At 41.2% G+C, this 13,741-nt stretch overlaps 1 protein-coding gene across 1 annotated transcript in view; it reads left to right on the top strand.

Moving 5' to 3' along the window:
• pcdh9 (protocadherin 9) overlaps positions 1 to 13,741 on the top strand; it is a gene marked incomplete at both ends in the record, with an annotated part of 483,718 nt that overhangs the window by 293,599 nt on the left and 176,378 nt on the right. Inside the window, 2 exon segments of the mRNA XM_084308255.1 lie at positions 13,434 to 13,611; positions 13,614 to 13,634. Of these exon segments, the coding sequence (XP_084164381.1) occupies positions 13,434 to 13,611; positions 13,614 to 13,634 (199 nt within the window).

The following is a 13,741-nucleotide window of genomic DNA, read 5'->3' as shown; positions in this document are numbered from 1 at the left end:
TTTAAAACCTGGTGCGGGCATTTACCTTACCCAGTACCCAGTTTCCTGATGAATTGAAAATGGGGGACCCTGATGTAAACAAGACGAAAGTCTTTCTCTTTACATTACAGCGCTAGCCAGGGTTAACTCATGTTGTTAGTGGTAGCCTGTAGGAGCTATAGTCTACATGGCGGCGCTAGCCAGGGCTAACTCATGTTGTTAGTGGTAGCCTGTAGGAGCTATAGTCTACATTACATGCTAGCCAGGGCTAACTCATGTTGTTAGTGGTAGCCAGTAGGAGCTCTATAGTCTACATGGCGGCGCTAGCCAGGGCTAACTCATGTTGTTAGTGGTAGCCTGTAGGAGCTCTATAGTATACATTACAGCGCTAGCCAGGGCTAACTCATGTTGTTAGTGGTAGCCTGTAGGAGCTATATAGAGTCTACATTACAGCACTAGCCAGGGCTAACTCATGTTGTTAGTGTTAGCCTGTAGGAGCTATATAGTCTACATTACGGCGCTAGCCAGGGCTAACTCATGTTGTTAGTGTTAGCCTGTAGGAGCTATATAGTCTACATTACAGCACTAGCCAGGGCTAACTCATGTTGTTAGTGGTAGCCTGTAGGACCTATAGAGTCTACTGCACCACAACATCGACAAAGCAACGGTGTTGCAAACACTCTGCCTTTATGCTTCTGCAACATCGACGCACAGCCTAATGTAACATTGTACCCGGTATGTAGCTAGGTTCCCTAGATAGATGACACTTCCCTTCTCAACCAACCCATTGATAACAAGCAGAAGTTGCTGTAGCATGTAGAGGCCTTTAGGCCTTCCCTGCTTTAAAACCTGGTGCGGGCATTTACCTTACCCAGTACCCAGTTTCCTGATGAATTGAAAATGGGGGACCCTGATGTAAACAAGACGAAAGTCTTTCTCTGGTCTGCATCCCCTTAACAATTGTGTGTATTGAGCTGTACTGTATTGTACCCATTCTGCAATCTGTTAATAAAGTTTTCAATCAATCAATCAATCAATCAATCAATCAATCAATCAATCAATCAATCAATCAAACCTGTAAGGCCTCCCCCCCCATCATTTATGTACAATAAAAATAGCAATGGTCCTAAAACATGTTATGTTTTGATGAATTGAAAATGGGGGACCCTGATGTAAACAAGACGAAAGTCTTTCTCTGGTCTGCATCCCCTTAACAATTGTGTGTATTGAGCTGTACTGTATTGTACCCATTCTGCAATCTGTTAATAAAATGTTCAATCAATCAACCAAACTCCCCCCTCCCCCATGCTGCTATGATGCCTGAATTTCCTCAAGGGGATCAATAAAGGAATATCTTATCTTATAATTATCTAAATGAATAACAAACTGTTAATTATGACTATTGTAAACAAGACAAATGTCTTTCTCTGGTCTGCATCCCATTAACAATTGTGTGTATTGAGCCGTACTGTATTGTACCCATTCTGCAATCTGTTAATAAAGTTTTCATTAATTCATTCTCCTTTTGGATTGCCCAGCTGCTGCTAGCCTGCTAGCTAGCGTTTTAGCTTGCTAGCCTGCTAGCTAGCATTCATTCTCCTTTACGATTTTGATTATGATGTTCAGCCAAACATTACTTTGCATAATCTATGCAATAGTGTCATTGCATAAAATAGCAGTGCTATAGGCGCCCTCGTTGTATAATAGTATAATTATTATATGCTAGTACTGTACTACACTACCCAGAATGCACGTTAGGTCATGAGCAGCCAATAAAAAAATCCCCTCTCAGACCACGTGAGGTCACTTTTAGCTTGCTAGCCTGCTAGCTAGCGTTTTAGCTCATAGTCATAGATATCTATAGCCTGCTAGCTAGCGTTCATTCTCCTTTACGATTTTGATTATGATGTTCAGCCAAACATTAATTTGCATAATCTATGCAATAGTGTCATTGCATAAGATAGCAGTGCTATAGGCGCCCTCGTTGTATAATAGTAGAATTATTATATGATAGTATTGTACTACACTACCCAGAATGCACGTTAGGTCATGAGCAGCCAATAAAAAAATCCCCTCTCAGACCACGTGAGGTCACGTAGCTAGCAGATGAGTGACAGGTCACGAGCAGCCAATCAAAACAATCCCCTCTCAGACCAACCAATCAAAAATAGTCTCCAAAGGTCCTCACACACATCTGCGCCAAACGCATATTTCCCCCTGCAGTACTCGAGTGTGTCCTGTAGGAATGCTGTAGAGTCGGGTGAAATCAACAATTATACCAGTGTGAGGACCTAGTCTAAAAAATGTATATTAGGGACTTAAAGATCATTTTAAAGTCATCTAAAGTATATTATTTCTGGGGACCAGGAAAAAGTCCTCGCAAGTGGATTTGACCTCACAATGAAGGTTGGCGGAGCATAGTATGTCCTCGCAAGTACCTATAGACATGCACACACACACACACACACACACACACACACACACACACACACACACACACACACACACACACACACACACACACACACACACACACACACTAACTAACTAGTAAGAAGTTCTTTAGACGTTTTAAAATCCATGTAATTGCTCACTGATTAAATATTTGCATTTCTTTAGTGGGGGTTTTAAGTTGCTCTAACACACAAAATAGTGAAATGAAAACAGAACGTGGGCAGAATAAGTGGTTTGTTCGGAGGCTTGCCTCCTGTCGCCTGTTACTGTTCCGCAACTGTAAGTTACTTCCTGGGTAGGCCTGATTGGCCGCGACAGGCACGTGACAGGCGCGGCCACGCCCCGCGGCAGCCTCAGGACGCGCAACTTTCTCTGCCGCGCGGCACACTCCGCAGCAGCATTATGTAGCAGTAATACGCCCTTTTTCACTATCCAGAAATAGCTCAATTGGCAGGACCAGTAGGCTATGTTCACACTGCAGGAGACAGTGTCGGAATCGGATTTCTTTGCTCATCATAATATGTGATTCAGATCAGATTTCTTTCACAACAGTGTGAACGGCACAAAGCACATGGAATCTGATCGTTTCTATTCTGATTTGGGCCACTTTCATATGTGGTCCTAAATCAGATACAGGTCTGATGTTTTGCAATGCACCCTCAGTCTGAACAGTCGTGTCGGAATGAATGTGACTTGTTTGTGTCCATCTTCTTTATTGTTCATTCGCGCATGTGGGTCAGTTCAGGAGCGTAACCAGTTCACACTGGAATCTGATATTGGGCACATTAAAAAGAATAAGAAAAATCTGATTTGAGCAATAAATCTAAATTGAGCACTAAGACTTGCAGTGTGAACATAGCCATATGGCTGTTGCTGTTTTGAAAGGTGCTCTATGCGGTTTTAGAAGAGGGGGATTTGTTTGCAGAGCCCGCACAAGACATTTAGTGTAGTTACCGCTATATAGTAATGATTCTATCTTATGTTATCATAATTTGACAACAAAATAAATCTTAGGCACTGTGAACCAAACGTAAGACTAGAATATGTTAGTTAACTAAATTGAGGGCCCTGCCTTTGTAAACAGCAGCAGTGAAATATTAACTTTTCAGCAAGCTTTCTAGCTTCAAACAGTGTTCCAGGGATCCAATTTTCCTCTGAGGACAATTTGTTTATTCAGTTATGAAAATATACCTTAGAAATGATTCACTTCTCCTACTCACATAACTACATAGTGTTGCTTTAAATCGAATTTGAAAATATTTATTTTTAAATAGAATGGTCCTCATTCTCGAACGGACATACGAAAAAGTTACAAAGAAATTCCTTCGTAACTCGATTTACGAACTTATTTGGCATTCTCGAACGGCTTCGTATTGTAAATTTGTTCGTAGGATTTACGAACTCGAAAAGGAAGTTGTAAGTCGGACATACCGGTGTGCGCCCGTGTTTTTAACGGCTTTATTTAGTGTGTGTGTGTGTGTGTGTGTGTGTGTGTGTGTGTGTGTGTGTGTGTGTGTGTGTGTGTGTGTGTGTGTGTGTGTGTGTGTGTGTGTGTGTGTGTGTGTGTGTGTGTGTGTGTGTGCGTGTGCGTGTGTGTGTGTGTGTATGTGTGTGTGTGTGTGTGCACGCGCATTGCTGAGCCTGCCTCACCAAGCCGTTTCTCAATGCATTTATTTATTTCTAAGCAATATAAATAAATAAAACCAACAATAAATAATAGCATAGAGAACAAGACGGTATATGGCCTATTAATACAGTATATTCCACTATACAGTAGCTATATCCACGGCGATTGGGTTTAGTTCTTATTTATATATGTATTTTCTCAGAAATTAAGCGTCTAATAACCTGTGCATTGTATGTTACAATTGCACTTTACTGTTAAATTTGTACTCTGGTTGGATGCCAAACTTATTCCCGTTATATTGTACTTGTGCTGTATGATAACAATACATTTTAATCTAATCTAATCTAATTTTGCCGCAAATTGCTTTCACACTATGGAGCGAGCATACATGTGTGTGTGTGTGTGTGTGTGTGTGTGTGTGTGTGTGTGTGTGTGTGTGTGTGTGTGTGTGTGTGTGTGTGTGTGTGTGTGTGTGTGTGTGTGTGTGTGTGTGTGTGTGTGTGTGTGTGTGTGTGTGTGTCTGTGTGTGTGTGTGTGTGTTTGTGTGTGTATGTACAGTATCCTCACAATATCCTGTATCAGCTGCTGCATTGTTAATAAACTATAGCTTTATATGGAATTTGTTAATCTATTCCTAGTCTATAGTCTCCACTATATCCGCATGATTGGTTTTAGTTCCTATTTATTTCATTTGAAGTGTGTGTGTGTAATGCTCACAATGCCTCCTTGAGTCATGACTATAAATGCAAAACGTAATTGTTAATGATACAAATATTGTCATATTTATCGTTATTAGAATTATTTAATTCTGAGGATGTCTGTAGAATCGACTTGAACACAATCACCAACTATGTATCCCAAATGAAGCATTTTACCAGTTTCATCACCTGTGCATTGTATGTTACTATTGCACTTTACTGTTACATTTGCACTCTGGTTGGATGTTGTATTGTACTTGTGCTGTATAATGACAATACATTTGAATTTAATCGAATCTAATTTGATTTGATCAAATTGATTTCACGCTACCTGTTGAATATTTCCCCAATAAGGGTCAACATGAAGCAGACGCAATGGATAGCCTCTCCTTATAAGGAGCTGGTGGCGTTTCTGTATGCAAGTGTAAGTGTATGAGAACGTGCTTCCAGTTTAAGAATGAGTGACGTTCTTCATTCATGGGAACCCAGCTGCGATGATTTTGGCCACTTACAGAGACTGTTTCACGCGCTCAGGAATCCGGAGGAGGATTTTTGTAAATTTGTTAGTACAAATGGGCTGGTCCATAACTCGTCCACACGTTAACTGTAATTGATTTGTTATCCTTACTTTTGTCTTGCCTTGTTGTCTTATTGTTGTGTGATTTTATGTAGATTTTTTTTGCTTATTTCTGGATATACACTCATGACTGTAAATGAGGGAAACCTCAGTTGCCTTTCCAGTTTAAATAAAGGTTTGAAATGAACATATTTTTGAAACACCGCCACCCCTACCCCCCAAAAGAAAAACAAAAGACATGCATAATCTCATAGCTGCATAGGAACCAAAGCAAACCACGGCAAACAGTAACAGAAGCAGGCGATTCAAGTACTTTGAAAGCTGGAATTGTGGCTAATTATAAGGCTAAACTAATATATTTCAGGCAGGGGAAAGAGGGGGGGGGGGGGAGAAGCAGTACTAATGACTAAACATTTATGTCCCAAACTGACAGTCAGCATAATTCAAATGATTGTGTGCCTATTCATAATTTCTGACACAGCAATTAGGGACGGGCACGAGTAATGTTTTCCCAGAGAAGAGGAATGACTCAATAGAGAAGATACATGACCTTATAGAGAAGATACATTACCCTATAGAGAAGATACATGACCCTATAGAGAAGATACATGATCCTATAGAGAAGATACATGACCCTATAGAGAAGATACATGACCCTATAGAGAAGATACATGACCCTATAGAGAAGATACATGACCCTATAGAGAAGATACATGACCCTATAGAGAAGATACATGACCCTATAGAGAAGATACATGACCCTATAGAGAAGAGACATGACCTTATAGAGAAGATACATGACCCTATAGAGAAGAGGCATGACCCTATAGAGAAGATACATGACCCTATAGAGAAGAGGCATGACCCTATAGAGAAGAGACATGACCATATAGATACATGACCCTATAGAGAAGATACATGACCATATAGAGAAGATACATGACCCTATATAGAAGATACATGACCCTATAGAGAAAAGACATGACCCTATAGAGAAGATACATGACCCTATAGAGAAGATACATGACCCTATAGAGAAGAGACATGACCCTATAGAGAAGATACATGACCCTATAGAGAAGATACATGACCCTATAGATACATGACCCTATAGATAAGAGACATGACCCTATAGAGAAGAGACATGACCCTATAGAGAGGAGACATGACCCTATAGAGAAGATACATGACCCTATAGATACATGACCCTATAGATAAGAGACATGACCCTATAGAGAAGATACATGACCCTATAGAGAAGATACATGACCCTATGGAGAAGATACATGACCCTATAGAGAAGATACATGACCATATAGAGAAGATACATGACCCTATAGAGAAGATACATGACCATATAGAGAAGATACATGACCCTATAGAGAAGATACATGACCATATAGAGAAGAGACATGACCCTATAGAGAAGAGACATGAGCCTATAGAGAAGATACATGACCCTATAGAGAAGATACATGACCCTATAGAGAAGATACATGACCCTATAGATACATGACCATATAGAGAAGAGACATGACCCTATATAGAAGAGACATTACCCTATAGAGAAGATACATGACCCTATAGATACATGACCCTATATTGAAGATGCATTACTCTATAGAGAAGAGACATGACCCTATAGATACATGACCCTATAGAGAAGATACATGACCCTATAGATACATGACCCTATAGATACATGACCCTATAGAGAAGATACATGACCCTATAGATACATGACCCTATAGATAAGAGACATGACCCTATAGAGAAGATACATGACCATATAGAGAAGATACATGACCCTATATAGAAGATACATGACCCTATAGAGAAGATACATGACCCTATAGATACATGACCCTATAGAGAAGAGACATGACCCTATAGATACATGACCCTATAGAGAAGAGACATGACCATATAGAGATGAGACATGACCCCATAGAGAAGAGACATGACCCTATAGAGAAGATACATGACCCTATAGTGAGGAGGATGACAACATAGAGAACATGTTTTGTTACCATGCATTAGACCTTTTTAATACAATACATTCCATCACTGCTGTACATCACCAATAGCATAATTGTTGCTTTGATTTGATTGAGGTTTGAATAATTAGACTAGTGTGTATCACTTGATCTAAAGTCGATGTAATAGGTCTTATTTAGTCTTTTTTGTCTTTATGTACATTCACTTGTGAGCTATAGTTTTACCTTCGAAGGGTTCATATAATGAAGATGAAGATGAATGAGGACACATTTAGGAATTATGAAAAAATACTTTTTAACTGCTGTCTCCAGTGGCCTACTGTCGAGTTTAATTCTCTTTTATCCTCATGGTTGACTGCAGTCTTGATGCAAGGAATATAAAGGAATAACACGGAATAACAAGGAATAATAAGTAACAACAAGGAATAACAAGAAATAAAAAGTAAAAACAACAAGGAATAACAGGAATAATAATAAATAACAAGGGATAACAATAAAGGTATTGTACCCATTCTGCAATCTGTTACTGTAATACAGTTTTCAACCAATCACTCAATCATTCAATCAATCAATCAGTAACAGGGAATAACAAGGATTATTACATGGCGTTTTAACATTCCCCGAAATGCTTGATTGTGATTGGTCAATAGCCCCCGACAGCGGTGAATTATTTTTTGATAACCACCGGTGAATATTGTTTTTCGCAGCTGGAGTAATCAAGCCCCACTGACACACACTGTTTCAGTGCAATTAGACACACCTGCCGGGCTGCCGGCGATAATAATAATCACTTTATTTGGGCTGACAGAGCCACAGAACAACTGCGTCTGCATTATCTCGTCTTGTCGATTTTGTAAAATGAATTAGGTATATTGTTAGTAAGTTAGCCATGTAATAAGCGGGATAATGTATAGCTATACTCGGTCATCATCGCAAAATAATTTACCTTCACTGACGTTTAAAACACCTCGCCGAGGCGGCTCTGTATTTTAAACTCTGTGTCGGTCAATTATTTTGCGACAATGACCTCGTAGCTATACATTATCCCTTACATAACAACGAATAACAATACATAACAATAAATAACAATAGATAACAGTAATAACCATGCCCACTGGCAACCTGCAAGTGTCAATTGATAAAAAAAAATTAAATGTTCAATACATTTATTTAGTTTGATACATGTGTTGATTTAAAATAATAGGCATAGTGTACATTTGTTATTATTAAATCATATTGAATTACAGTACATCAGTACTGCCCCCCTGTTCTCTGAATATCAGTACCGGTATCGGCCGTTGAAAAGCGGTGGTGACAGTGGCTCAGGAGGTAGAGTGGTCGTCTGGTAATCAGAAGGTTCCCGGTTCGATTCTGACTCTTCCCAGCAATGTGTCAAAGTGTTCTAACCCCCGAACTGCTCCTGATGAGCAGGTTGGCACCTTGCATGGTTGCCTCCACTGTCGGTGTGTGAATGGATGAATGTGAGGCATACGTTGTAAAGTGCTTTGGATAGAAGTGGTGTATAAATGCAGTCCATTTACCAAAAGCCCATATTTGTCGACCACTAAATTCCTCAAGTTAGCATTCTGCACAAATCTTGAGATCTCTCTCTCTCTCTCTCTCTCTCTCTCTCTCTCTCTCTCTCTCTCTCTCTCTCTCTCTCTCTCTCTCTCCTCTCTCTCTCTCTCTCTCTCTCTCTCTCTCTCTCTCTCTCTCTCTCTCTCTCTCTCTCTCTCTCTCTCTCTCTCTCTCTCTCTCTCTCTCTCTCTCTCTCTCTCTCTCTCTCTCTCTCTCTCTCTCTCTCTCTCTCTCTCTCCTCTCTCTCTCATCTCTCTCTCCCTCTCTCTCTCTCTCTCTCTCTCCCTCTATCTCCCTCCCTCTCCTTCTACTTCCACTTTGTCTAATTGAATGTTGCATGCTTTCTGAGCAGTTCTAAAATATATAATGAGGTCATTTGCATTAGACTGCAGATTGGGTGACCTTTGCTTTTGCCAATAATTACTGTAAAACCCATCTCTGTCTGTCGTCACCAAGGAGACGGCAGGAACTCAGTGCTCAGGAAAGGTTAGCTGGAGGCTCGTCTCTGGACTCATGAAAAAGCCCCAGGAAAATGTCATTAGAGTGAAGGGAGAAGACGCGATTGGAAATTCAATCAGGATGGTGTTATTTGTGTGTGGGTGTACGTGTGTGTGTGCGTGTGTGTGTGTGTGTGTGTGTGTGTGGTGTGTGTGTGTGTGTGTGTGTGTGTGTGTGTGTGTGTGTGTGTGTGTGTGTGTGTGTGTGTGTGTGTGTGTGTGTGTGTATGTTTGTGCATGTGTGAGTGAGTGAGTGAGTGAGTGAGTGAGTGAGTGAGTGAGTGAGTGATGAGTGAGTGAGTGAGTGAGTGAGTGAGTGAGTGAGTGAGTGAGTGAGTGAGTGAGTGAGTGAGTGAGTGAGTGAGTGAGTGAGTGAGTGAGTGAGTGAAAAAGTATACATGGGGCCTGGACGATTTGCTACGAGGAAACTATAATAGAAGGAAGGGTCATCACATCAAAATGCCAGCGTTCTATACCAAGGAAACTATAAAAGAAGGAATGGTCATCACGTCAGAATACCAGTGTTCTATGCTCTGCTTGGTGCCAGAATTCCGTGCCAGTTCTATTGAAGCATGTATTAAAATTCTAAATATACCAGCTATCTGAGGATATATACATCAACCAACATATCAAACGTTAGCTAGTTATCAATGCAACACATTGCAGATGAGTCTGACATCTGAGGTAATAACCTGTTTAAATGTCATAAACAAGGAGACGGCTGATCCCATTCAACTCAATGCTGGCATAATTTAACGTGTCCACACTTGGCACCAATGTGTTTTCACATACTACACAGTGACCCTTCCTTATTTTGTTTTGATCCACTTTTTTCTCCTCATTTTCTATTTTTCTCCCATCCCAATTTCGTATTGCCTATTCTCCCCTCCCCTGTCTTGAACGTTGCTAGACTATGCCCCCCACTGGTCGGTTGTAGTGAGGATAGAAGCCTTGCATCACGTGTCCCCTCCGGTACACAAGGAGGCAGCCTGTCGCATCTTTTAACCAGACAGCGCAGACTCTCAGTGGCGAGGAGTAACGCATGGGACGCTCACGCTTCCCCTGATACTTCCTGTCTCTGCTGTGCTGGCGTCACCCAACCGACCTGTAGGAGTCGCTGTCCACAACGTCCAATCCCCACCCATCGACTTTCCACCCGCTGACTCTGCCAAATGAGCCAGTACGACGGCCGGCCCAAGTCGAAGGCAATGCTGAGACTGGGATTCGATACCGGAGTCTCTTGCATTGGTGACGAGCGCAATCTCCGCTACGCCACACAGCCGCCCCATGACCCTTCCTTCTTGTATAGTTCCCTTGACTTGTCCCAGGACATACTGCCCTTATGAAAGAGTATTGTGGTATTTCCAGAAAAGTATTGTTGTATTTCCAGAAACGTATAATGGTAATTCCAGAACAGTATTGTGGTATTCCCAGAAAAGTATTGTGGTATTTCCATAATCAATCATCAGTATCATGGTTTAAATTATATTATACCATGGTATTACCACCAGTATCATGGATTAAATTGGGTTAAACCATGATATTACCATCAGTATCATGGTTTAATATAATTTAAACCATGATATTGATGGTAATAGCATGGTATAACCCAGTTCAAACCATGATAATGATGCTAATATCATGATATAAACCTATTTAAACCACAATAGGCCCCTACTGGTGGTAATATCATGGTATAAACCAATTTATACCATGATATTACCACCAGTATTGTGGTTTAAATTGGTTTATACCATGATATTACCATCAGTATCATGGTTTAAACTGGGTTATACCATGCTATTACCATCAATATCATGGTTTAAATTATATTAAACCATGATACTGATGGTAATATCATGGTTTAACCCAATTTAAACCATGATACTGATGGTAATATCATGGTATAAACCAATTTAAACCACAATACTGGTGGTAATATCATGGTATAAATTGGTTTATACCATGATATTACCATCAGTATCATGGTTTAAATTGCATTATACCATGACATTAGTTAACTACAAAAGTGGTTTTACCATGATAGCACGAGGATAAAGTATCTCTACAATGGCCAGTACCATGGTAAAACCGAAATTACCATCATACTACTGTGATACTTTTTTTTCATGATGGTGACGATTACCGTTGACACGACTCAGACTTTGTTGACCCCTGCACTGACTTGATACACAAAACGATGGACCAGAAAGCCGCTCCAACACGCCTTGCTTGTGTCGTTCAACGTGCACGCATCACCGTACGCTAGCGGGCATCATGGTGCAGTGAAACGTGGCGGTACTTTCTGTGTTGACTCCCTTTTCCGAACGACCACGACAAAGCTGCCCCTTTTAGCATCCAACCTGTCATCATTCTCAGTGTCCTGAGAGCCTAAATCCCTCCCCATCCCTGTTACACCTTCTCCACTCCTAAATGTCTTGAGAAAATGTATATATTTTGGAGTAAGAAGCACAGATGCCTTCATCACACTGTCGTCGCTGAACTGAGTTGGAGTGTTTTGGCCTGCAGGTCATGTTTCGGGGGTCTTTGTAGAGTAATAATGAAGCACTTCCTTCGTTGTACGTGGCTTCATGGTGATAGTGTCAAATCTGTAGCTGTTTCAAGCTAGCTTAATTAACCCCTTAAGCCCGATCGGCCCGATACCGGGCCAAGAAAGATTTATTCACGTCATAAATAGATCAATAGTCCGTATTAATTAATGTTGCGTTTCTTTTTCAAATGTAGCCAAGACCCTAACCCTATCAAAACAGCAGTCAAATTGTATATTTCGCATATATCGATATCGGTTGGTATCGGTTGATATCGGTATCGGAAATTAAGAGTTGGACAATATCGGTATATCGGTATCGGTAAAAAAGCCAATATCGAGCATCCCTAATTTTAAGTGTTATTAGCGAAATATGAGTTTATAAAAATCCTGGCTCATTGCATCGGAAACCGGATGATTTAGACGTGAGGAAATTACGCCGTCATGAAATCGTTGTAGTCCTAAGAAAGAGGAGATCCAGGGCTTTCGATGGACGTAAATGTCATAAAACTACACTACCCAGCTGAAAATATTCGATGCGAAAAATATTAACGTTATTTTCATGATTATATCTCAAGGTTCGAACAAACCTGAACGTTATTGCCATACAATACAACGTATATTGTTTCTTTACCTTTCTGTGAACGTCTACAAAAAAAACGGAGTCGGAATCTGGTGAAAAATGGCGGAGCTATGGACATTATACAAAAGTAACTGTACTTACAGTAGATTTCATTAACGGTTTTGCTGCCCTGTAACAGGCACCTGGTGGTATTAAATCCAGATTTAACTCTGCCATTGGAAAGGGGAGATTTTGCCAGATCCATAGATGTATGACTTGGCCTTAATAAGGTAATTTGTAGGCCTGCCTTGTAGAAGTGGAGCAATCTTCCATTTACTTGGGTATGTACTTTTAGGTGAATTTTCAGAAAATATGAGACTTCCCATTGAGAAGTGTTGCCTTCAAAATAAAAGCGCTAGCCAAGCCAATTAATTCATCATGTTAGCACACTAGCAGAAAAGCACCATGATGGGGCTATTGTCTCAAAAGCTACGAGTTGACTTGTGCTTGTGAACACAAACTCAAGTGATGAAGACAAATACTGTTTTATTTCTCATATAACGTTAATTCCATTCGTCCACCAAATTCACGTCAGCTAGTTCAGTCAGATTTGAGGCCGTCACCGCGGAGCCAATGATCTTCGTTGTCGCCGTTAGGTACGCATGCACATTCAAATTACATACATATAAGGAAGTGCGTCATTATTACTCTACTACCGTAGGCCCCCGAACCTCAATCTACGGCCGACTACATCCGGTACCTACACCAGTCCACCTCAGATAGTCCCGGGATCTCCTCTCAGCTCAGCGTGGCTTCCATCAGACGGGCCGGTGTGACAAGGCTCTAGGCTCGACTCCGAGGGTGCAGAGCAGAGCACTAACGTCGGTGGCTCTGTTTTGTGCTCTCTTGGTTCCAGTCGCAGCGGCGCGTCACATTTCACCTCCCGGACGGCTCCCAGGAGAGCTGCAGCGACAGCGGTCTGGGTGAGCACGAGCCTGTAGGCAGTGGCTCCCTCCTCACACAACCTCTCCCTCTGGTGCAGGCGCAAGACGACTTCTACCAACAGGCCTCGCCCGACAAGAGGACCGAGGCGGACGGAACTCAGATCCCAACTCCGGTGAGTTTGTGCAGCGTCTGCCTTTTCTATCGGTTCTCATTTACTCTGACCCATTTCATTGGCTGTCTCACCTGCTTTCTCTCTCTCTCTCTCTCTCTCTCTCTCTC

This window comes from Notolepis coatsorum, assembly GCF_963971535.1.
Source record: "Notolepis coatsorum genome assembly, chromosome: 2".
Classification (NCBI taxonomy): Eukaryota; Metazoa; Chordata; class Actinopteri; order Aulopiformes; family Paralepididae; genus Notolepis; species Notolepis coatsorum.
This window is presented reverse-complemented; position numbering and strand designations above follow the sequence as displayed.